A 24,359-nucleotide genomic window follows, 5' to 3' on the forward strand; every position below is an offset into this window, starting at 1 on the left:
ATGTTAAGCGGGATTAAACTGGACGTCAGCGATTCTCCCGATTGGAGCAGTTACTACCAGGAGAATGAGGTAAGTTCCTTCCCGACACCGTTTTTTTTCTTCCCTTTTTAAACTTTTCGGGAAAGTTTCAAACTAGCGACAAAATCGAGGGGTTTGGGATTTTGAGAAGTCGGGGCAGGTGTGGGGCAGTGCCGGGGGCGGGGAGGGAGCGCGTGAGGGTCGTAAGTTTTCTCTGCAAACGTGTGAAGTTTTTGTTTGTCGGAGTTACGTTTGTTGAGTGTTTGCGAAGCAGGCGTGGAAGGGAAGGGTCTCTCTCGATCTGCTGCGTCGTGGTGAAGGGACGGGGGAGTGTAAGCTTTTTAACGGCGGGTTTCGAAGCCAGGGCGGTGTCCTACCGGCTCGGGAGACTGGCTCATCTTCGGTGCTGCTGTGTTTAGTCGAGGCAGGCAGTTTTCCTTGCAAGAAAAAGCCGCACTTTATTGGCCGTGCAGCGTGCTGAGGTGGCGGGAGGTGGCGGGAGGAAAGCGGGAGTTCCGTCCTTGCGTGCAAATCGCTGAGCTTACAGCGTGCGCTCTGCTCTCTCTCTGAATCGCATTCATGGCCTCACCCTCTGACCTTCCCTGCGTCCCCCTTTCCCGTCCCTTAATGGGCAGTCCCTTGGAGTCGAGGATGGCTTGCTTCCGCACGAGCATGAGTTCCCGGGTGACTGATGAGGCCAATGTGGGACACAGAAAATAGGTGCAGGAGTCGGCCATTCGGCCCCTCGAGCCTGCACCACCATTCAATAAGGTCATGGCTGATCATTCCCTCAGTACCCCATTCCTGCTTTCTCTCCATACCCCTCGATCCCTTTATCTGTAAAGGGCCACATCTAACTCCCTTTTGAGTATATCTAACGAATTGGCCTCAGTAACTTTCTGCGGTAGAGAATTCCACAGGTTCACAATTCTCTGAGTGAAGAAGTTTCTCCTCATCTCGGTCCTAAATGGCTTACCCCTTATCCTTAGACTGTGTGACCCCCTGGTTCTGGACTTCCCCAACATCGGGAACATTCTTCCTGCATCTAACCTGTCCAGTCCCGTCAGAATTTTATATGTTTCTATGAGATCCCCTCTCATCCTTCTAAACGCCAGTGAATACAGGCCCAGTCGATCCAGTCTCTCCTCCTAAGTCGGTCTCTGTCGCGGGCGGTGTCTGGGGCAGACGGTGGTTGGAGGATCGAGTGGGTGGGGTCCTTGTGTTGCCGTGCGCTCCTTCCGCTGTTTGCGCTTGGCTTCCGCTTGCTCCCGGCAAAGAGACTCGAGGTGTTCGGCATCTTCCCGGATGCTTCTCCTCCATTTTGAGCGGTCTAAGGCCCAGGGGATTCCCAGGTGACCCAACCCTTCAGCCCCCGCCCCACCCATTCCCCCCGCGCTGTCTGGAGTACGAGTGCCCCACAGGCAACAGCTCTGCGGCCCCCCCACCCCCCCGCCCCGCTCCCTGAAGCCCACCCGCCTCTCCGTGACTTCCCTCACCTTCACAAGCCTTCACTGAGCCCACCCCTCCGTGCCCCCAACACCGGGGTTTCGGGAGCTTTTCGAACCCCAGGAATGCGTGTTGCGTTGAGAAGTCCCCGATTAAAACAGTGGCAGTTTGCAAAGGACTGGCGCTTCATTTATGTAGCGCCTTCCACGACCTCAGGGTGTCGCAAAGCGCTTTATATAGCACCACATGCCTCGTGATAAGTTATAGCACTCACAGGAACAGGAGGAGGCCATTCAGCCCCTCGAGCCTGTTACATTAGGAACAGGAGGAGGCCCATTCAGCCCCTCGAGCCTGTTACATTAGGAACAGGAGGAGGCCATTCAGCCCCTCGAGCCTGTTACATTAGGAACAGGAGGAGGCCATTCAGCCCCTCGAGCCTGTTACATTAGGAACAGGAGGAGGCCATTCAGCCCCTCGAGCCTGTTACATTAGGAACAGGAGGAGGCCGTTCAGCCCCTCGAGCCTGTTACATTAGGAACAGGAGATGGCCATTCAGCCCCTCGAGCCTGTTACACAGGAACAGGAGGAGGCCATTCAGCCCCTCGAGCCTGTTACATTAGGAACAGGAGATGGCCATTCAGCCCCTCGAGCCTGTTACATTAGGAACAGGAGATGGCCATTCAGCCCCTCGAGCCTGTTACACAGGAACAGGAGGAGGCCATTCAGCCCCTCGAGCCTGTTACATTAGGAACAGGAGGAGGCCATTCAGCCCCTCGAGCCTGTTACATTAGGAACAGGAGGAGGCCGTTCAGCCCCTCGAGCCTGTTACATTAGGAACAGGAGATGGCCATTCAGCCCCTCGAGCCTGTTACACAGGAACAGGAGGAGGCCATTCAGCCCCTCGAGCCTGTTACATTAGGAACAGGAGGAGGCCATTCAGCCCCTCGAGCCTGTTACATTAGGAACAGGAGGAGGCCGTTCAGCCCCTCGAGCCTGTTACATTAGGAACAGGAGGAGGCCATTCAGCCCCTCGAGCCTGTTACATTAGGAACAGGAGGAGGCCATTCAGCCCCTCGAGCCTGTTACATTAGGAACAGGAGGAGGCCGTTCAGCCCCTCGAGCCTGTTACATTAGGAACAGGAGGAGGCCATTCAGCCCCTCGAGCCTGTTATATTAGGAACAGGAGGAGGCCGTTCAGCCCCTCGAGCCTGTTACATTAGGAACAGGAGGCCATTCAGCCCCTCGAGTCTGTTACATTAGGAACAGGAGGAGGCCATTCAGCCGCTCGAGCCTGTTATATTAGGAACAGGAGGAGGCCATTCAGCCCCTCGAGCCTGTTACACAAGAACAGGAGGAGGCCATTCAGCCCCTCGAGCCTGTTACACAGGAACAGGAGGAGGCCATTCAGCCCCTCAAGCCTGTTACACAGGAACAGGAGGAGGCCCATTCAGCCCCTCGAGGCTGTTACATTATGAACAGGAGGAGGCCCATTCAGCCCCTTGAGCCTGTGACACAGGAACAGGAGGAGGCCCATTCAGCCCCTCGAGTCTGTTACACAGGAACAGGAGGAGGCCATTCAGCCCCTCGAGCCTGTTACATTAGGAACAGGAGGAGGCCATTCAGCCCCTCGAGGCTGTTACATTAGGAACAGAAGGAGCCCATTCAGCCCCTCGAGCCTGTTACATTAGGAACAGGAGGAGGCCATTCAGCCCCTCGAGCCTGTTACATCAGGAACAGGAGGAGGCCCATTCAGCCTCTCGAGGCTGTTACATTAGAAACAGGAGGAGGCCCATTCAGCCCCTCGAGCCTGTTACATTAGGAACAGGAGGAGCCCATTCAGCCCCTCGAGCCTGTTACACAGGAACAGGAGGCCATTCAGCCCCTCGAGCCTGTTACATTAGGAATAGGAGGAGGCCATTCAACCCCTCGAGCCTGTTACATTAGGAACAGGAGATGGCCATTCAGCCCCTCGAGCCTTACACAGGAACAGGAGATGGCCATTCAGCCCCTCGAGCCTGTTACACAGGAACAGGAGGAGCCCATTCAGCCCCTCGAGCCTGTTACATTAGGAACAGGAGGAGGCCGTTCAGCCCCTCGAGCCTGTTACATTAGGAACAGGAGGAGGCCATTCAGCCCCTCGAGCCTGTTACATTAGGAACAGGAGGAGGCCATTCAGCCCCTCGAGCCTGTTACATTAGGAACAGGAGGAGGCCATTCAGCCCCTCGAGTCTGTTATATTAGGAACAGGAGGAGGCCGTTCAGCCCCTCGAGCCTGTTACATTAGGAACAGGAGGCCATTCAGCCCCTCGAGTCTGTTACATTAGGAACAGGAGGAGGCCATTCAGCCCCTCGAGCCTGTTACACAAGAACAGGAGGAGGCCATTCAGCCCCTCGAGCCTGTTACACAGGAACAGGAGGTGGCCATTCAGCCCCTCGAGCCTGTTACACAGGAACAGGAGGAGGCCCATTCAGCCCCTCGAGGCTGTTACATTATGAACAGGAGGAGGCCCATTCAGCCCCTTGAGCCTGTGACACAGGAACAGGAGGAGGCCCATTCAGCCCCTCGAGTCTGTTACACAGGAACAGGAGGAGGCCATTCAGCCCCTCGAGCCTGTTACATTAGGAACAGGAGGAGGCCATTCAGCCCCTCGAGCCTGTTACATTAGGAACAGGAGGAGGCCCATTCAGCCTCTCGAGGCTGTTACATTAGAAACAGGAGGAGGCCCATTCAGCCCCTCGAGCCTGTTACATTAGGAACAGGAGGAGCCCATTCAGCCCCTCGAGCCTGTTACACAGGAACAGGAGGCCATTCAGCCCCTCGAGCCTGTTACATTAGGAATAGGAGGAGGCCATTCAACCCCTCGAGCCTGTTACATTAGGAACAGGAGGAGGCCGTTCAGTCCCTCGAGCATGTTACATTAGGAACAGGAGGAGGCCGTTCAGCCCCTCGAGCCTGTTACATTAGGAACAGGAGATGGCCATTCAGCCCCTCGAGCCTTACACAGGAACAGGAGATGGCCATTCAGCCCCTCGAGCCTGTTACACAGGAACAGGAGGAGCCCATTCAGCCCCTCGAGCCTGTTACATTAGGAACAGGAGGAGGCCGTTCAGCCCCTCGAGCCTGTTACATTAGGAACAGGAGGAGGCCATTCAGCCCCTCGAGCCTGTTACATTAGGAACAGGAGGAGGCCATTCAGCCCCTCGAGCCTGTTACGTTAGGAACAGGAGGAGGCCATTCAGCCCCTCGAGTCTGTTATATTAGGAACAGGAGGAGGCCGTTCAGCCCCTCGAGCCTGTTACATTAGGAACAGGAGGCCATTCAGCCCCTCGAGTCTGTTACATTAGGAACAGGAGGAGGCCATTCAGCCCCTCGAGCCTGTTACACAAGAACAGGAGGAGGCCATTCAGCCCCTCGAGCCTGTTACACAGGAACAGGAGGGGGCCATTCAGCCCCTCGAGCCTGTTACACAGGAACAGGAGGAGGCCCATTCAGCCCCTCGAGGCTGTTACATTATGAACAGGAGGAGGCCCATTCAGCCCCTTGAGCCTGTGACACAGGAACAGGAGGAGGCCCATTCAGCCCCTCGAGTCTGTTACACAGGAACAGGAGGAGGCCATTCAGCCCCTCGAGCCTGTTACATTAGGAACAGGAGGAGGCCATTCAGCCCCTCGAGGCTGTTACATTAGGAACAGGAGGGGGCCATTCAGCCCCTCGAGCCTGTTACATTAGGAACAGGAGGAGGCCATTCAGCCCCTTGAGGCTGTTACATTAGGAACAGGAGGAGGCCCATTCAGCCTCTCGAGGCTGTTACATTAGAAACAGGAGGAGGCCCATTCAGCCCCTCGAGGCTGTTACATTAGGAACAGGAGGAGCCCATTCAGCCCCTCGAGCCTGTTACACAGGAACAGGAGGAGGCCATTCAGCCCCTCGAGTCTGTTACATTAGGAACAGGAGGAGGCCATTCAGCCCCTCGAGCCTGTTACACAGGAACAGGAGGAGGCCCATTCAGCCCCTCGAGCCTGTTACACAGGAACAGGAGGCCATTCAGCCCCTCGAGCCTGTTACATTAGGAATAGGAGGAGGCCATTCAACCCCTCGAGCCTGTTACATTAGGAACAGGAGGAGGCCGTTCAGTCCCTCGAGCCTGTTACATTAGGAACAGGAGGAGGCCCATTCAGCCTCTCGAGGCTGTTACATTAGAAACAGGAGGAGGCCCATTCAGCCCCTCGAGCCTGTTACACAGGAACAGGAGGAGCCCATTCAGCCCCTCGAGCCTGTTACACAGGAACAGGAGGCCATTCAGCCCCTCGAGCCTGTTACATTAGGAATAGGAGGAGGCCATTCAACCCCTCGAGCCTGTTACATTAGGAACAGGAGGAGGCCGTTCAGTCCCTCGAGCCTGTTACATTAGGAACAGGAGGAGGCCATTCAGCCCCTCGAGCCTGTTACACAGGAACAGGAGGAGGCCATTCAGCCCCTCGAGCCTGTTACACAGGAACAGGAGGAGGCCATTCAGCCCCTCGAGCCTGTTACACAGGAACAGGAGGAGGCCCATTCAGCCCCTCGAGTCTGTTACACAGGAACAGGAGGAGGCCATTCAGCCCCTCGAGCCTGTTACATTAGGAACAGGAGGAGGCCATTCAGCCCCTTGAGGCTGTTACATTAGGAACAGGAGGAGGCCCGTTCAGCCTCTCGAGGCTGTTACATTAGAAACAGGAGGAGGCCCATTCAGCCCCTCGAGCCTGTTACATTAGGAACAGGAGGAGCCCATTCAGCCCCTCGAGCCTGTTACACAGGAACAGGAGGCCATTCAGCCTCTCGAGCCTGTTACATTAGGAACAGGAGGAGGCCATTCAGCCCCTCGAGCCTGTTACATTAGGAACAGGAGGAGGCCATTCAGCCCCTCGAACCTGTTACATTAGGAACAGGAGGAGCCCATTCAGCCCCTCGAGCCTGTTACATTAGGAACAGGAGGCGGCCCATTCACCCCTTGAGCCTGTTACATTAGGAACAGGAGGAGGCCATTCAGCCCCTCGAGCCTGTTACATTAGGAACAGGAGGAGGCCATTCAGCCCCTCGAGCCTGTTACATTAGGAACAGGAGGAGACCATTCAGCCTCTCGAGCCTGTTACATTAGGAACAGAAGGAGGCCATTCAGCCCCTCGAGCCTGTTACATTAGGAACAGGAGGAGGCCATTCAGCCCCTCGAGCCTGTTACACAGGAACAGGAGGAGGCCCATTCAGCCCCTCGAGCCTGTTACATTAGGAACAGGAGGAGGCCATTCAGCCCCTCGAGCCTGTTACATTAGGAACAGGAGGAGGCCCATTCAGCCCCTCGAGCCTGTCCCGCCAACCAATGAGATCGTGGCTGATCTGTATTTTAACTCCACCCACCCGCCTTGGTTTCGTTTTCCCTATCCAGCAAAATGCTTGTGGGTCTCAGCTTGCAACTGATTCATTGAGCTCCCAGCGACTGCTATTTGTGGGAGGGAGTTCCACAGTTCTGCCACCCTTTGTGTGAAGACATGTTCCCCAGCTTCTCTCCTGTACGGCCTGGCTCTAATGTGAAGGTGATGTCCCCCTTGTCCGAGACTCCCCTCACCAGCAGAGAAAGTGTCTCTCTATCCCCCCCCCCCGATCGACTCCTTTCAAAAACCTCAATCCAATCAGCCCCTGAACCTGCTGTATCCCAGGGAGCACAAGGCCAGTTTGTGTAATCTCTGCTCGTAACCTGACCCTTGGGGCCCCGGGTAACATCCTGGTAAACCTGCACCGCGTTCCCTCCAAGGCCGAGATAGCCTTCCGACGGTGTGGTGCCCAGAACCGCTCACCGTACGTGGTGTAACCGGGGCTTTGTACAGTTGTGGCACAACTTGCTCGCCTCCATATTCCAGCCCTCCCGTCACAAAGGCCAACGTTCCACCAGCCTTTGCTATTGAGGGAGTGCAGCGAAGGTTCACCAGACTGATTCCCGGGATGGCAGGACTGACATATGAAGAAAGACTGGATCGACTGGGCCTGTATTCACTGGAGTTCAGAAGAATGAGAGGGGATCTCATAGAAACATATAAAATTCTGACGGGACTGGACAGGTTAGATGCAGGAAGAATGTTCCCGATGTTGGGGAAGTCCAGAACCAGGGGTCACAGTCTAAGCATTTAGGGCCGAGATGAGGAGAAACTTCTTCACCCAGAGAGTGGTGAACCTGTGGAATTCCCTGCCGCAGAGAGTTGTTGGGGCCAGTTCGTTGGATATATTCAAGAGGGAGTTAGATGTGGCCCTTACGGCTAAAGGGATCAAGGGGTATGGAGAGAAAGCAGGAAAGGGGTACTGAGGGAATGATCAGCCATGATCTTATTGAATGGTGGTGCAGGCTCGAAGGGCCGAATGGCCTACTCCTGCACCTATTTTCTGTTTCTATACCTGAATCTCGACGGACTTCCGACTTTCCTACCTTCTCACCATTTAAGTAATACTCAGATTGATCCATTTTTGATCCAAAGTGCTAACCTCACACTTTCCTGCGTTAAAATTTATCTACGACAGCTGTGCCCACGTGCTTAATCCATCAAAGTCTCTTTTATGCTCCCGTTTACACTACTTACTCGACCAACAACATTTGTGTCGTCTGCAAGCTTGGATTTATGGCTCTCTATTGTGTTATCTCAGTCATCTCAGTGGGTAGCACCCTCACCTCTGAGTCAGAAGGTTGTAGGTTCAAGTCCCACTTCAGGGACTTGAGCATAAATATCTAGGCTGGCATTCCGTTGCAGTGCTGAGGGAGCACCGCACTGTCGGAGGGGCAGTACTGAGGGAGCACCGCACTGTCGGAGGGGCAGTACTGAGGGAGCGCCGCACTGTCGGAGGGGCAGTACTGAGGGAGCGCCGCACTGTCGGAGGGGCAGTACTGAGGGAGCGCCGCACTGTCGGAGGGGCAGTACTGAGGGAGCGCCGCACTGTCGGAGGGGCAGTACTGAGGGAGCGCCGCACTGTCGGAGGGGCAGTGCTGAGGGAGCACCGCACTGTCGGAGGGGCAGTACTGAGGGACGCCGCACTGTCGGAGGGGCAGTACTGAGGGACGCCGCACTGTCGGAGGGGCAGTACTGAGGGACGCCGCACTGTCGGAGGGGCAGTACTGAGGGAGTGCCGCACTGTCGGAGGGGCAGTACTGAGGGACGCCGCACTGTCGGAGGGGCAGTACTGAGGGACGCCGCACTGTCGGAGGGGCAGTACTGAGGGAGTGCCGCACTGTCGGAGGGGCAGTACTGAGGGAGCGCCGCACTATCGGAGGGGCAGTACTGAGGGAGCGCCGCACTATCGGAGGGGCAGTACTGAGGGAGCGCCGCACTGTCAGAGATGCAGTCTTTCAGATGAGATGTTAAACCGAGGCCCCGTCTGCCCTCTCGGGTGGATGTAAAAGATCCCATGGCCACTATTTTGAAGAAGAGCAGGGGAGTTCTCCCCAGTGTCCTGGGGCCAATATTTATCCTTCAACCAACATCACTAAAACAGATGATCTGGGTCATTATCACATCGCTGTGTGTGGGAGCTTGCTGTGCACAAATTGATGGCCTCGTTTTCAATATTACAACAGTGACTACACTCCAAAAAGTACTTCATTGGCTGTAAAGTGCTTTGAAACATCCAGTGGTCGTGAAAGACACTGTACGAAATACATTTAATAAATAGTGTGAAAAGTTGAGGACCGAGCACAGGTCCTTGCAGGACACAGCACAGGTCCTTACAGGACACCACTAAAGTCGTCATTCCAATTTGACTACATACCCATTCTCCCTACCGCCTGAACAATCTAACCAGGTCAATAATTTGCCTTCAATGTCTTGAGCTTTCATTTGCACTAACAATCTCTCATGTGGAACCTTATCGAATGCCTTCTGGAAGTCCCTATAAACTGCATCCGTTGGCATTCCCCTGTCCACTGCTTTCCTTACACCCTCAAAGTTCAATCACGTTCGTTAGACATGACCGACCCTATCCAAATCCACACTGGCTCTCTCTAATCAGCTCAAATTTCTACAAGTTCTCAGTCAGTCGGCCCTTAATTCCAGATTCAAATAATCTCCCCACCACAGATGTGAGACGAACAAATCTATGATTTTCCAGTTTCACTCTCTCTCACCTTTCTTAAAAAATGTTCCAATCCAAAGGGGCAATTCCTCAGTCGAGAGAGCGTGGGAAGATTATGGCTAATGCAAAGTGCTTACCTACTTCCTTCAAAACCCTGGGGAGCAAACCATCTGGCCCTGGGGACTTGTCAGTCTTTGAGTGCAGCGAAGGTTCACCAGACTGATTCCTGGGATGGGGGGATTGTCCTATGAGGAGAGATTGAGCAGACTGGGCCGATATTCTCTGGAGTTTAGAAGAATGAGAGGGGATCCCATTGAAACACACACAATTCTCACAGGGCTTGACAGGGTAGATGCAGGGAGGGTGTTTCCCCCGGGCTGGGGAGTCTAGAACCAGGGCTCACAGTCTCAGGATAAGGGCTCGGCCATTTAGGACGGAGATGAGGAGGAATTTCTTCACTCAGAGGGGGGTGAATCTTTGGAATTCTCTGCCCCAGAGGGCTGTGGAGGCTCAGTTTTCAAGGCCGAGATCGAGAGATTTTTGGATATTAAGGGAATCGAGGGATCGGGCGGGAAAGTGGAGTTGAGGTCGAAGATCAGCCGTGATCTCAATGAATGGCAGAGCAGGCTCAAGGGGCCGAATGGCCTACTCCTGCTCCTAATTCTTATGTTCTTCAGAGCATTATTTTTTTCTAATACTGTTTCCTTGCTCACGTTAACTTGAGTGAGTTCCGGTCCATGATTCATTACTGGTTTCCCTGGATTGTCAGGTTTAGGCTAAATCTGTATCGAACCGTGGTTAGACCACATGGAGCACTGCATACAGTTCTGGTCTCCATATACCTGGGTTAGACCACACTTGGAGCACTGCGTACAGTTCTGGTCTCCATATACCTGGGTTAGACCACACTTGGAGCACTGCGTACAGTTCTGGTCTCCATATACCTGGGTTAGACCACACTTGGAGCACTGCGTACAGTTCTGGTCTCCATATACCTGGGTTAGACCACACTTGGAGCACTGCGTACAGTTCTGGTCTCCATATACCTGGGTTAGACCACACTTGGAGCACTGCGTACAGTTCTGGTCTCCATATACCTGGGTTAGACCACACGGAGCACTGCATACAGTTCTGGTCTCCATATACCTGGGTTAGACCACACTTGGAGCACTGCGTACAGTTCTGGTCTCCATATACCTGGGTTAGACCACACTTGGAGCACTGTGCACAGTTCTGGTCTCCATATACCTGGGTTAGACCACACTTGGAGCACTGCGTACAGTTCTGGTCTCCATATACCTGGGTTAGACCACACTTGGAGCACTGCGTACAGTTCTGGTCTCCATATACCTTGGTTAGACCACACTTGGAGCACTGCGTACAGTTCTGGTCGCCATATTATAAAAAGGATATAGAGGCACTGGAGAGGGTGCAGAGAAGATTCTCCATGAGGCCGCAGGTTGTTGCCCCGCAGACGGTGAGGAGGATCACTCTTCGTTTGGCAGCGGTCACACTCCCTTCCAGCTCGTTGGCCACGAAGTATTGGTCGAGTCGCTCCACGAAGGCCTCCCAATCATCCCCTTCTGAGAATTTCTCCAGGATACCAACAGTTCTCAGCATTTTCGCGCGGTTGTTCGTTACCTCGTCGCCAGTTGTTACGTTCATAATAAAGTAATGTAACTGAGTACTGTAGGCGTGAGTAAGTGTGACCTTAGCTCCTTTATTCTAACTCCAGAGTGTTGGTACAGCATGGGAGGCCTGCTTATATGCTGGGATCCCTTGGGACTCCAACAGGTACGCCCTCTGGTGGCAGTATAATACTCATTACATAGGGTTGCATACATAACAAGGATGATACCAGAAATGCGAGGGTATATATATCAGGAAAGGATGAACAGGCTGGGTCTCTTTTCTCTTGAAAAAAGAGAAAAGGCTGAGGGGTGACCTAATAGAGGTATTTAAAATGATGAAAAGTTTTGATAGAGTGGATACAGAGAGAATGTTTCCACTTGTGGGGAAGAGCATAACTAGAGGCCATCAACATAAGATAGTCACCAAGAAATCCAATGGGGAATTCAGAAGAAACTTCTTTACCCAGAGAGCGGTGAGAATGTGGAACTCGCTGCCACAGGGAGTGGTTGAAGTGAATAGTATCGATGCAGAGAGGATGTTCCCACTGATGGGGGAGACTAGAACCAGGGGGCATGATCTTAGAATAAGGGGCCGCCCATTTAAAACTGAGATGAGGAGAAATTTCTTCTCTCAGAGGGTTGTAAATCTGTGGAATTCGCTGCCTCAGAGAGCTGTGGAGGCCGGGTCACTGAATAAATTTAAGACAGAGGTAGACAGTTTCTTAACCGATAAGGGGATAAGGGGGCGGGCAGGGAAGTGGAGCTGAGTCCATGATCGGGTCAGCCATGATCGTATTAAATGGCGGAGCAGGCTCGAGGGGCCGAATGGCCGACTCCTGCTCCTATTTCTTGTGTCCTTATGCATTTAAAGGGAGGCTGGAAAATATGAGGGAGAAGGGAATAGAGGGTTATGCTGATAGATGAGGATAGACGGAAGGAGGCTCGAGTGGAGCAGAAACGCCGGCATGGACTGGTTGGGCCCGATGGCCTGTTTCTGGGCTGTATATCCACTATAATCCGATGTGAGTTACCCTCTTCCTCCTGTGAAGACTGACACAAAGTCATTAGGCAACAAGTCTGCCATTTCCTCATTTTCATTTTGCAACACCCTCAACCGCTGTTAAAGGGACCACGTTATATTCTGCCAATACAACTGTTAAAATCCTTCTCGTGTCAATGGTGATATCCTTCGCAAGTTTCTTCTCGGGTTCCCTGTCTGCAGTGGCTCGGGCCTATTTCTGATCTGGCTCTGCCGTTCTTTATGTCCCTCCCAGACAATGATCCCTCCAGTTTGTTTTTGCCATGTGTGTGTGTGTGTGTGTGCCTGGTCCCTCTAAGTGGCTGCATGGCCCAATCACATTTAGAATCACAGAAATTTACCGCACGGAAGGAGGCCATTTCGGCCCATCGTGTCCGCTCCGGCCGACCAAGAGCTACCCGGCCTAATCCCACTTTCCCAGCTCTGGGTCCGTAGCCCTGTAGGTTACGGCACTTCAGGTGCACATCCAGGTGCTGTTTAAATGTGGTGAGGGTTTCTGCCTCTACCACCCTTTCAGGCCGTGAGTTCCACCCCAGACCCCCACCACCCTCTGGGTGAAGACATTTCCCTCAAATCCCCTCTAAACCTCCCCCCAATTACTTTAAATCTATGCCCCCTGGTTGTTGACCCCTCTGCCAAGGGAAACAGGTCCGTCCTATCCACTCTATCCAGGCCCCTCATCATTTTATACACCTCAATCAGGTCTCATAGAAATATAGAAAATAGGTGCAGGAGCAGGCCATTCGGCCCTTCGAGCCTGCACCACCATTCAATATGATCATGGCTGATCATTCACCTCAGTACCCCTTTCCTGCTTTCTCTCCATACCCCTTGATCCCTTTAGCCGTAAGGGCCACATCTAACTCCCTCTTGAATATATCCAATGAACTGGCTTCAACAACTTTCTGTGGTAGAGAATTCCACAGGGTAACAACTCTCTGAGTGAAGAAGTTCTTCCTCATCTCAGTCCTACATGGCTTACCCCTTATCCTTAGACTGTGTCCCCTGGTTCTGGACTTCCCCAACATCGGGAACATTCTTCCTGCATCTAACCTGTCCAGTCCCGTCAGAATCTTATACGTTTCTATGAGAGCCCCTCTCAGCCTTCTAAACTCCAGTTTCTCCCCTCAGCCTCCTCTGTTCCAAAGAAAACAACCACAGCCTATCCAATTTTTCCTCATCGTTAAAATTATCCAGTCCTGGCAACATCCTGGTAAATCTCCTCTGTACCCTCTCCAGTGCAACATTCTGGTAAATCTCCTCTGTACCCTCTCCAGTGCAACATCCTGGTAAATCTCCTCTGTACCCTCTCCAGTGCAACATCCTGGTAAATCTCCTCTGTACCCTCTCCAGTGCAACATCCTGGTAAATCTCCTCTGTACCCTCTCCAGTGCAACATCCTGGTAAGTCTCCTCTGTACCCTCTCCAGTGCAACATCCTGGTAAATCTCCTCTGTACCCTCTCCAGTGCAACATCCTGGTAAATCTCCTCTGTACCCTCTCCAGTGCAACATCCTGGTAAGTCTCCTCTGTACCCTCTCCAGTGCAACATCCTGGTAAATCTCCTCTGTACCCTCTCCAGTGCAATCACATCCTTCCTGTAATGTGGTGACCAGAACTGCACGCAGTACTCCAGCTGTGCCGAACCAGTGTTTTATGCAGTTCAAGCATAACCTCCCTGCTCTTGTATTCCCTGCCTCGAATAATAAAGGCAAGTATCCCGAATGCCTTCTTAACCTCCTGTAAAGGCCTGCGACCTTTAACATCCTTGTAAATTTGCGGGTTGGCATGGTTTTTTCGGTTCTTGACGAGCTCCAGACCGTTGTGCGGTCGAGAGGTAGCTCAGCTCACCGTGAAACATCGTCCTGTGTCCCCCAGCTCTACACCACTCTTTGCACGTTTACATGCTGGTGCCTTCAGTTTTATGCTCTCTCTCACCTCCGCTGTCGACCATGGCTGTTTTATTGGGTAAGTAGGGTAGACACTGGCTCTGTATTCAGCTCAATTCTTCCTTGTCAGCTTCAGTGGCTCAGTGGGCAGCACCCTGGCCTCTGAGTCAGAAGATCATGGGTTCAAGTCCTACTCCAGGGACTCGAGCACAAAAATCTAGGCTGACACTCCCAGTGCAGTACTGAGGGAGCGCCGCACTGTCGGAGGGGCAGGACTGAGGGAGTGCCGCACTGTCGGAGGGGCAGGACTGAGGGAGTGCCGCACTGTCGGAGGGGCAGTACTGAGGGAGCGCCACACTGTCGGAGGGGCAGTACTGAGGGAGTGCCGCACTGTCGCAGGGGCAGTACTGAGGGAGCGCCGCACTGTCGGAGGGGCAGTACTGAGGGAGCGCCGCACTGTCGGAGGGGCAGTACTGAGGGAGTGCCGCACTGTCGCAGGGGCAGTACTGAGGGAGCGCCGCACTGTCGGAGGGGCAGTACTGAGGGAGCGCCGCACTGTCTCGGAGGGGCAGTACTGAGGGAGCGCTGCACTGTCGGAGGGGCAGTACTGAGGGAGCGCCGCACTGTCGGAGGGGCGGTACTGAGGGAGCGCCGCACTGTCGGAGGGGCAGTACTGAGGGAGTGCCGCACTGTCGCAGGGGCAGTACTGAGGGAGCGCCGCACTGTCTCGGAGGGGCAGTACTAAGGGAGCTCCGCAGTGTTGGAGGGGCGGTACTGAGGGAGTGCCGTACTGCGTTGTCGGAGGGGCAGTACTGAGGGAGCGCCGCACTGTCGGAGGTGCAGTACCGAGGGAGCACTGCACTGTCGGATGGGCGGTACTGAGGGAGCGCCAGACTATCGGAGTGGCAGTACTAAGGGAGCGCTGCACTGTCGGAGAGGCAGTACTGAGGGAGCCCCGCACTGTCAGAGGGGCAGTACTGAAGGAGCCCCGCACTGTCGGAGGGGTAGTACTGAGGGAGAGCCGCACTGCCGGAGGGGCAGTACTGAGGGAGAGCTGCACTGCCGGAGGGGCAGTACTGAGGGAGCGCTGTACTGCGCTGTCGGAGGGGCAGTACTGAGGGAGCGCCGTACTGTCCGAGGGGAGGTACTGAGGAAGCGCCGCACTGTCGGAGGGGCACTGGAGCAGGCTCAAAGTTGCAACATTCTGACTCAGAGGCGAGCATGCTACCAACTGGAAAACGAAAGGGCATAAAACGGTAATGGATGTTGCCATACGGGCCTCCCCGAGAGCAGCAGTGGTGTGACATGGAGAGATTAGAGAGGCTAGTAGCAAAAGCTGAGTTGATTTTAAGTGGAGCCTTTAAATTTCCTGTCGGTGGGCAAGGCAGAGTGGCTCCAGTAGGAAAGGTCGTGAGATTCTTGAATACGTTCAGGATAGTTTTGTCGGACAATGTATTCCAGAATCAACAAAAGAGCAGGCCAGACTAGATTCAGAGATGAGTCATGAGCCAGACTCGTTAATCATCCATCGGGAAGGGAACATTTATCTAACAGTGGTCACAACGTGATCGACTTCAGTGCTGGGTTTGGAATGGAGAAATTTAACACAGTTACTGAGATTGTCGTTTGTGGTGTGGTGAACTTTAACGGGATGAGACAGAGAGACCGATGTCAGCAATCTGCTCAAAATCGGATCAAACTTCAGATAAAAGACTTGCATTTATACAGCGCTTTACACGGCCACCGCACGTCCCAAAGCACTTTACAGCCAATGAAGTACTATCGGAGTGCGCTCACTGTTGTAATGTGGGAAACACCAATTTGCGCACAGCAAGCTCCCACACACAGCGATGTGATAATGACCCAGATCATCTGTTTTAGTGATGTTGGTCAAGGGATAAATATTGGCCCCAGGACACCGGGGAGAACTCCCCCTGCTCTTCTTCCAATAGTGGCCCCGGGATCTTTTACATCCACCCGAGAGGGCAGACGGGGCCTCGGTTTAACGTCTCATCCGAAAGACGGCCCCTCCGACAGTGCGGCACTCCCTCAGTACTGCCCCTCCGACAGTGCGGCGCTCGCTCAGTACTGCCCCTCCGACAGTGCGGCACTCCCTCAGTACTGCCCCTCCGACAGTGCGGCACTCCCTCAGTACCGCCCCTCCAACAGTGCGGCGCTCCATCAGTACCGCCCCTCCGACAGCGCAGTGCTCCCTCAGTACTGCCCCTCCGACAGTGCGGCGCTCCCTCAGTACTGCCCCTCCGACAGTGCGGCACTCCCTCAGTACCGCTCCTCCGACAGCGCGGTGCTCCCTCAGTACTGCCCCTCCGACAGTGCGGCGCTCCCTCAGTACTGCCCCTCCGACAGTGCGGCGCTCCCTCAGTACTGCCCCTCCGACAGTGCGGCACTCCCTCAGTACTGCCCCTCCGACAGTGCGGCGCTCCCTCAGTACCGCCCCTCCGACAGTGCGGCGCTCCCTCAGTACCGCCTCTCCGACAGTGCGGCGCTCCCTCTGTACTGCCCCTCCGACAGTGCGGAGACCCTCTGCAGGATGAGGGACTGCAGTTACGTGTAGAGACTGGAGAAGCTGGGGTTGTTCTCTTTAGCGCAGAGAAATGGGTATGTGTGCACAAATCATTGGAGGTGGCAGGGCAGGTTGAGAAAGCGATTAAAAAAGCTTACGGGATCCTGGGCTTCATAACTAGAGGCGTAGAGCACAAGTGTGGAAATTATGATGAACCTGAATAAAACACTGGTTCGGCCCCAACTGGAGTATTGTGTCCAATTCTAGGCACCGCACTTTAGGGAGGATGTGAAGGCCTTAGCGAGGGTACAGAGGAGATAGACCAGAATGGTTCCAGGGATGAGGGACTTCAGTTACGTGGAGAGACTGGAGAAGCCGGGGTTGTTCTCCTTGGAGCAGAGAAGGTTGAGAGGAGATTTGATCGAGGTGTTCAAAATTATGAGGGGTCTGGACAGAGTAGAGAGAGAGAGAGACTGTTCCCATTGGTGGGAGGGTCGGGAACCAGAGGACACAGATTTAAGGCGATTGACAGAAGAACTAAAGGCGACATAAGGGAAAGGGTTTTTACGCAGCGAGTGGTTAGGATCTGGAATGCGCTGCCTGAGAGGGTGGGGGAGGCAGACTCAATCCTAGCTTTCAAACGGGAGTTAGATAAGTGCCTGAAGGAAAAACATTTTGCAGGGTCCCGGGGAAAGGGCGGGGGAGTGAGACTGGCTGAGGTGCTCCTGCAGAGAGCCGGCACGGTCTGAATATCCTCCTGTGCTGTAACTGTGCTATGATACTACTCCAGGCCGCCATCACTGGCCTAATCCCTCCTCGGATAGATAACAAGAAAATCAGTCTGGGTTCTCCGAGCCCAGGAAAAGACTGTGTGGGTGGGAGTTGGGCCGTGATGTCTTGCACAGTCAGATAGCTGGCAAACAGTCACAACATGGGGCTCCCGGGTGAGGTATAGAAGGCAAATCCGCGGTAATGTAACAACAACCACTGTGCATTTATAGAGCGCCTTTAACGTAGTAAAACGTCCCGAGGTGCTTCACAGGAGGGCTATAAGACAAAACAGATAAATTTGACACCGAGCCGCATAAGGAGATGACCAAAGGAGGCCGGTGTTAAAGGAGCGTCTTAAAGGAGGAGAGAGAGGCGGAGAGGTTTAGGGAGGGAGTTCCAGAGCTTGGGGCCCAGGCAGCTGAAGGCACGGCCACCGATGGTGGAGCGATTATAATCAGGGATGCTCAAGAGAGTAGAATTAGAGGAGTGCAGAGATCTCGGGGGGTTGTGGGGCTGGAGGAGGTTACAGAGATAGGGAGGGGTGTGGGGGCTCGAGGAGTTTACAGAGATAGGAAGGGGTGTAGGGGTTGGAGGAGGTTACAGAGATAGGGAGAATGTAGGGTTGGAGGAGATTACAGAGATAGGGAGGGGTGTAGGGCTGGAGGAGGTTACAGAGATAGGGAGGGATGTAGGAGTTGGAGGAGGTTACAGAGATAGGGAGGGGTGTAGGGGCTGGAGGAGATTACAGAGCTAGGGAGGGGTGTGGGGTTGGAGGGGGTTACAGAGATAGGGAGGGGTGTAGGGGCTGGAGGAGGTTACAGAGCTAGGGAGGGGTGTAGGGGCTGGAGGGGGTTCCAGAGATAGGGAGGGGCGAGGCCCATGGAGGGATTTGTAAACAAGGATGAGAATTTTGAAATTAGGCGTTGCTTAACCGGGAGCCAATGTAGGTCAGCGAGCACAGGGGGTGATGGGTGAGTGGGACTGGGTGCGAGTTAGGACACGGGGCAGTGAGCACAGGGGGTGATGGGTGAGTGGGACTGGGTGCGAGTTAGGACACGGGGGCAGTGAGCACAGGGGGTGATGGGTGAGTGGGACTGGGTGCGAGTTAGGACACGGGGGCAGTGAGCACAGGGGGTGATGGGTGAGTGGGACTGGGTGCGAGTTAGGACACGGGGCAGTGAGCACAGGGGGTGATGGGTGAGTGGGACTGGGTGCGAGTTAGGACACGGGGCAGTGAGCACAGGGGGTGATGGGTGAGCGGGACTCGGTGCAAGTTAGGACACGGGGCACAGAGGGTGATGGGTGAGTGGGACTGGGTGCGAGTTTGGACACGGGGCAGCGAGCACAGGGGGTGATGGTTGAGCGGGACTGGGTGCGAGTTAGGACACGGGGCAGTGAGCACAGGGGGTGATGGGTGAGCGGGACTGGGTGCGAGTTAGGACACGGGGCAGTGAGCACAGGGGGTGATGGGTGAGTGGGACTGGGTGCGAGTTAGGATACGGGGCAGTGAGCACAGGGGGTGATGGGTGAGTGGGACTGGGTGCGAGTTAGGACACGGGGCAGTGAGCACAGGGGGTGATGGGTGAGTGGGACTGGGTGCGAGTTAGGATACGGGGCAGTGAGCACAGGGGGTGATGGGTGAGTGGGACTGGGTGCGAGTTAGGACACGGGGCAGTGAGCACAAGGGGTGATGGGTGAGTGGGACTGGGTGCGAGTTAGGACACGGGGACAGCCGAGTTTTGGATCACCTCTAGTTTACGTCGGGTAGAATGTGGGAGGCCGGCCAGGAGTGCGTTGGAATGGTCAAGTCTGGAGGGGAGAGAGGCAGGGGTGAGGGCTTCAGCAGCGGATGAGCTGAGGCAGGGGGCGGAGACGGGCGATGTTACGGAGGGGGAAACAGGCGGCTTTAGTTATGCTGCGGGATATGTGGCCGGAAGCTCATCTCGGGGTCTGATCTGACCCCCAGGTTGCGAACAGTCTGGTTCAAGCCTCAGACAGGAGTTGGGGAGAGGGCTGGAGTCGGGGGTGGGGCTGGGGAACGCAGTTTGTGGCGGGGACCGAAAACAACGGCTTCGGTCTTCCCGATATTCAACCGGAGAAAATTTCTGCCGATCCAGCACTGGATGTGGGACACGCAGTCTGACAATTCAGAGAGCGTGGAAAACGTAGTAAAAGGTCCCGGGGTGCTTCACAGGAGCATAAATCAGACACACTCTGACCCCGCGCCACATACGGAGATATTGGGACTGGCGACCAAAAGCTGGGTCAGAGAGCTCAGATTTATGGAGCGTCTTCAAGGAGGAGAGAGAGGTTTAGGGAGGGAGTTCCAGAGCTTGGGGCCCAGGCAGCTGAAAGCACGGCCACCGATGGTGGAGCGATGGGAATCTTGAAAAGTCATTACCTTCAGCAGTGGGGAGGCGAGGCAAGGGATTAGGAGAGGGGCGGGGGTGTTGGGGAGGGAGGGGCAAGAATGATTTTGTACAAATTCAGACACTTATCCCTGCCTGATCTGGTGGCCAGGCTGCCACTCACAGCTCGGAGTCTCTTTTAAAGTTTAATTAGGAGGGTTGAAGAGTTCAGCGACGACAATGGAAGGGATGCAATAACCTTGCTGGGTGGCCCCCGGTGTATCTAAGGCAAGCCGGGGCCTTGTTTGCTCATCGGCCCATGCTGGGGAGGAGTTAATGAGGTTTGAAAAGACTTACAAGGGAACCTGTCAAAAGAGAGGAGAGCCTTGAGGGAGAAAATAGCAATGATCTGAATTCCAGCCTTTCCACTGATTGCTGGCGACATCCGAGTTACTGTGACTCCAGAGTGGAGACGTTAATGGTCCAATCACAGAGCGACTGAATTATTCCATTGATTTAATATTATCAGGAAGCAAGCAAGTTATTGCTAAACCCTTTATAAACCCCTGGTTAGGCTCCAGCCGGAGAATTGTGTCCAATTCTGGGCACCGTACTTTCGGGAGGATGTGAAGGCCCTGGAGAGGGTCCAGGGGGAGAGTGACCAGAACGGTCCCGGGGGGGATGAGGGACTTCAGTGAGGTGGGGAGACTGGAGAAGCCGGGGTTGTTCCCCGTGGAGCAGAGAAGGTTAAGGGGGAGATTTGATCGAGGTGTTCACAATCACGGTGGGGGCGGTTCTGACGGAGTAAATCAGGAGGGACTGTTCCCGGGGGGGCAGGAGGGCCGGTAACCAGAGGGACACGGATTGACGATAATCGGCGATGGAACCAGAGGGGGACATCAATGATCGCTGCGTCATCAGACTGGGCCCCAAACTCTTGACTTTCAGTCCAAGGGAGCATGCAAAGTTTTCTCAAACAATCCTTGCAAGGACTCTTCAAGGTCAGCCATGCCGAGCTTTGCAGCAGCCAATTTGCGCACAGCAAGCTCCCACACACAGCGATGTGATAATGACCCAGATCATCTGTTTTAGTGATGTTGGTCGAGGGATAAATATTGGCCCCAGGACACCGGGGAGAACTCCCCCTGCTCTTCTTCCAATAGTGGCCCCGGGATCTTTTACATCCACCCGAGAGGGCAGACGGGGCCTCGGTTTAACGTCTCATCCGAAAGACGGCACCTCCGACTGTGTGGGGCTCCCTCAGTACTGCCCCTCCGACAGTGCGGCACTCCCTCATTACTGCCCCTCCGACAGTGCGGCGCTCCCTCAGTACTGCCCCTCCGACAGTACGGCACTCCCTCAGTGCTGCCCCTCCGACAGTGCGGCGCTCCCTCAGTACTGCCCCTCCGACAGTGCGGCGCTCCCTCACTACTGCCCCTCCCACAATGCAACGCTCCCTCACTACTGCCCCTCTGACAGTGTGACGCTCCCTCAGTACTGCCCCTCCAACAGCGCAGTACGGCGCTCCCTCAGTACTGCCCCTCCAACAGCGCAGTACGGCGCTCCCTCAGTACTGCCCCTCGACAGTGCGGCGCTCCCTCAGTACTGCCCCTCCGACAGTGCGGGGCTCCCTCAGTACTGCCCCTCCGACAGTACGGCACTCCCTCACTACTGCCCCTCCGACAGTGCAACGCTCCCTCACTACTGCTCCTCTGACGGTGTGGTGCTCCCTCAGTACTGCCCCTCCGACAGTGCAACGCTCCCTCACTACTGCCCCTCCGACAGTGCGGCGTACTGCCCCTCCGACAGTGCGGCGCTCCCTCAGTACTGCCCCTCTGACAGTGTGATGCTCCCTCAGTACTGCCCCTCCAACAGCGCAGTACGGCGCTCCCTCAGTACTGCCCCTCCAACAGCGCAGTATGGCACTCCCTCAGTACTGCCCCTCCGACAGTGCGGCGCTCCCTCAGTACTGCCCCTCCGACAGTGCGGCACTCCCTCAGTACTGCCCCTCCGACCGTGCGGCGCTCCCTCAGTACTGCACTGTGGAGTGTCAGCGTAGAATTACGTGCTCTCGCCCCTTGAAACACAAGCTGTTGTGAGCCCGTCTTGAAGCCCCTTTTAGCCGCTAACAAGCGTAACGGGTCTAATTAGCTTGCATTTCGTCATCGAACATTATAGCTAAATGTGTGCTGTTAATCTCTCTCTCTCTCTCTCTGTGTTAGATATATCATTCCATGAACAGCATGCACCCGGGGAACAGCCTGAACTACATGTGCAACCAGCGAGGAGCAGGAGCCATGAACGTGCCTTATTTAAATCCGGGAATGGGGCACCCCGGGCTGTCGGCCATCGGGGGCAGCACGGGAGCTGTGAACAGTCTGGCGTCGGAGGTAGCGGGGATGGGTCAGTTGGGGACCCCGGGGGCTCAGATCACTCCTTACTGCGGCCTGGGAGCGGCCGTCGGCCCTGGGTACGGGCCAGGCGAGGCGGAGGACGTCAAGACCCTCCGGCGCAACTACACGCACGCCAAGCCCCCCTACTCCTACATCTCGCTCATCACCATGGCCATCCAACAGTCCGCCCACAAGATGTTGACCCTGAACGAGATCTACCAGTGGATCATGGACTTCTTCCCCTATTACCGCCAGAACCAGCAGCGCTGGCAGAACTCCATCCGCCACTCCCTCTCCTTCAATGACTGCTTCATCAAGATGCCCCGCTCGCCGGAGAAGCCCGGCAAGGGCTCCTACTGGGCCCTGCACCCGGACTCGGGCAACATGTTCGAGAACGGCTGCTACCTGCGCAGGCAGAAGCGCTTCAAGTGCGACAGGAAGGCCGGTCCCGGCGAGGGGCGCAAGGGGGCGCCGGAGGCCAGCCCCGGGTGCAGGGAGGGGTCACCGGCTGGCGGGGCCGAGACTGACTCCTCGGCCGGCTCCCCCGCCTCGGAGTGCGGGGGCCGGGGCCGGCCCTGCTACTCGCCGGCGGGCAACCCCGGGCTGGCGGAAGGGGGCAGCCCGCCGGGCGGCATGCCCGTCTGCCTGCCGCCGCACTGCCAGCCGGCTCCGCCTCTGCCGGCCTCCTTCCTCTCCCAGCTGGCCTCCGACGCCTACCTCAAGCCCGAGCCCCACGCCCCCCTCAGCCACCCCTTCTCCATCACCAACCTCATGGCGTCGGAGCAGCCTCAGCCTCAGACGCAGCAGCACAGCGGCGGCAGGGTGGAGCTGAAGCCCTATGAGCAGCTCTTCCCCTATCCCGCCTATGGACCCGCAATGGCCGGCGACCTGGCCCTGAGCTCCCTCTTCCCCAAGGCCGCCCTCGAGCTGCCGCCCATTCCCGCCGACCCGTCCTGCTACCAGTCGCTCTGCTCCCGCCCAGTTCTCAGCTCCATCTAGGAACCTGGACCCTTGCGTTGTGCATACAAACAAAACTGGACTGCAGCCCCGCCTTGTACATGTTTTGTAGATAACCTGCTTGTTTTGTCGAATCGATACTAATCCTCCGCGAATTGAATCAAAAGGGACGATGCGCGAGAGAGGGGAAAGGACTTTCAACGCGCCCAGCTCGTACTCTGACCACTTGTCTCCAGGCCATCGCCGCCACTTATCGGTACAGGCGGAGGTCGTTCAGCCCCTCGAGCCTGTTATAGGCACAGGAGGTTGTTCAGCCCCTCGAGCCTGTTATAGGCACAGGAGGAGGCCGTTCAGCCCCTCGAGCTTGTTATAGGAACAGGAGGAGGCCATTCAGCCCCTCGAGCTTGTTATAGGAACAGGAGGAGGCCATTCAGCCCCTCGAGCCTATTACATTAGGAACAGGAGGAGGCCATTCAGCCCCTCGAGCTTGTTATAGGAACAGGAGGAGGCCGTTCAGCCCCTCGAGCTTGTTATAGGAACAGGAGGAGGCCATTCAGCCCCTCGAGCCTGTTATAGGAACAGGAGGAGGCCGTTCAGCCCCTCGAGCTTGTTATAGGCACAGAAGGTCGTTCAGCCCCTCGAGCCTGTTATAGGAACAGGAGGTCGTTCAGCCCCTCGAGCTTGTTATAGGAACAGGAGGTCGTTCAGCCCCTCGAGCCTGTTATAGGAACAGGAGGAGGCCATTCAGCCCCTCGAGCCTATTACATTAGGAACAGGAGGAGGCCATTCAGCCCCTTGAGCCTATTAGATTAGGAACAGGAGGAGGCCATTCAGCCCCTTGAGCCTATTAGATTAGGAACAGGAGGAGGCCATTCAGCCCTCGAGCTTGTTATAGCAACAGGAGGAGGCCATTCAGTCCCTCGAGCTTGTTACACAGGAACAGGAGGAGGCCATTCAGCCCCTCGAGCTTGTTACACAGGAACAGGAGGAGGCCATTCAGCCCCTCGAGCTTGTTACACAGGAACAGGAGGAGGCCATTCAGCCCCTCGAGCTTGTTACACAGGAACAGGAGGAGGCCATTCAGTCCCTCGAGCCTGTTACATTAGGAACAGGAGGAGGCCATTCAGCCCCTTGAGCCTATTACATTAGGAACAGGAGGAGGCCATTCAGCCCTCGAGCCTGTTACACAGGAACAGGAGGAGGCCATTCAGCCCCTCGAGCTTGTTACACAGGAACAGGAGGAGGCCATTCAGCC

General features: G+C 55.4%; 1 protein-coding gene across 1 annotated transcript; it reads left to right on the plus strand.

Annotated features, from left to right (window-relative positions):
• LOC139239327 (hepatocyte nuclear factor 3-beta-like) lies at positions 1-23,146 on the plus strand. Its single transcript, XM_070868001.1, has 3 exons — positions 1-69; positions 6,017-6,032; positions 22,122-23,146. The coding sequence occupies exons 1-3, from the start codon at positions 1-3 to the stop codon at positions 23,144-23,146; spliced, it is 1,110 nt and encodes a 369-aa protein (XP_070724102.1).
• Positions 23,147-24,359: the final 1,213 nt, after the last annotated feature.

The sequence above is a fragment of the Pristiophorus japonicus genome, chromosome 27 (genome assembly GCF_044704955.1).
Source record: "Pristiophorus japonicus isolate sPriJap1 chromosome 27, sPriJap1.hap1, whole genome shotgun sequence".
Classification (NCBI taxonomy): Eukaryota; Metazoa; Chordata; class Chondrichthyes; family Pristiophoridae; genus Pristiophorus; species Pristiophorus japonicus.

Coding starts and splice junctions, on each gene's coding strand:
- LOC139239327 (XM_070868001.1), top strand. CDS start 1: ATGTTAAGCGGGATTAAACTGGACGTCAGCGATTCTCCCGATTGGAGC.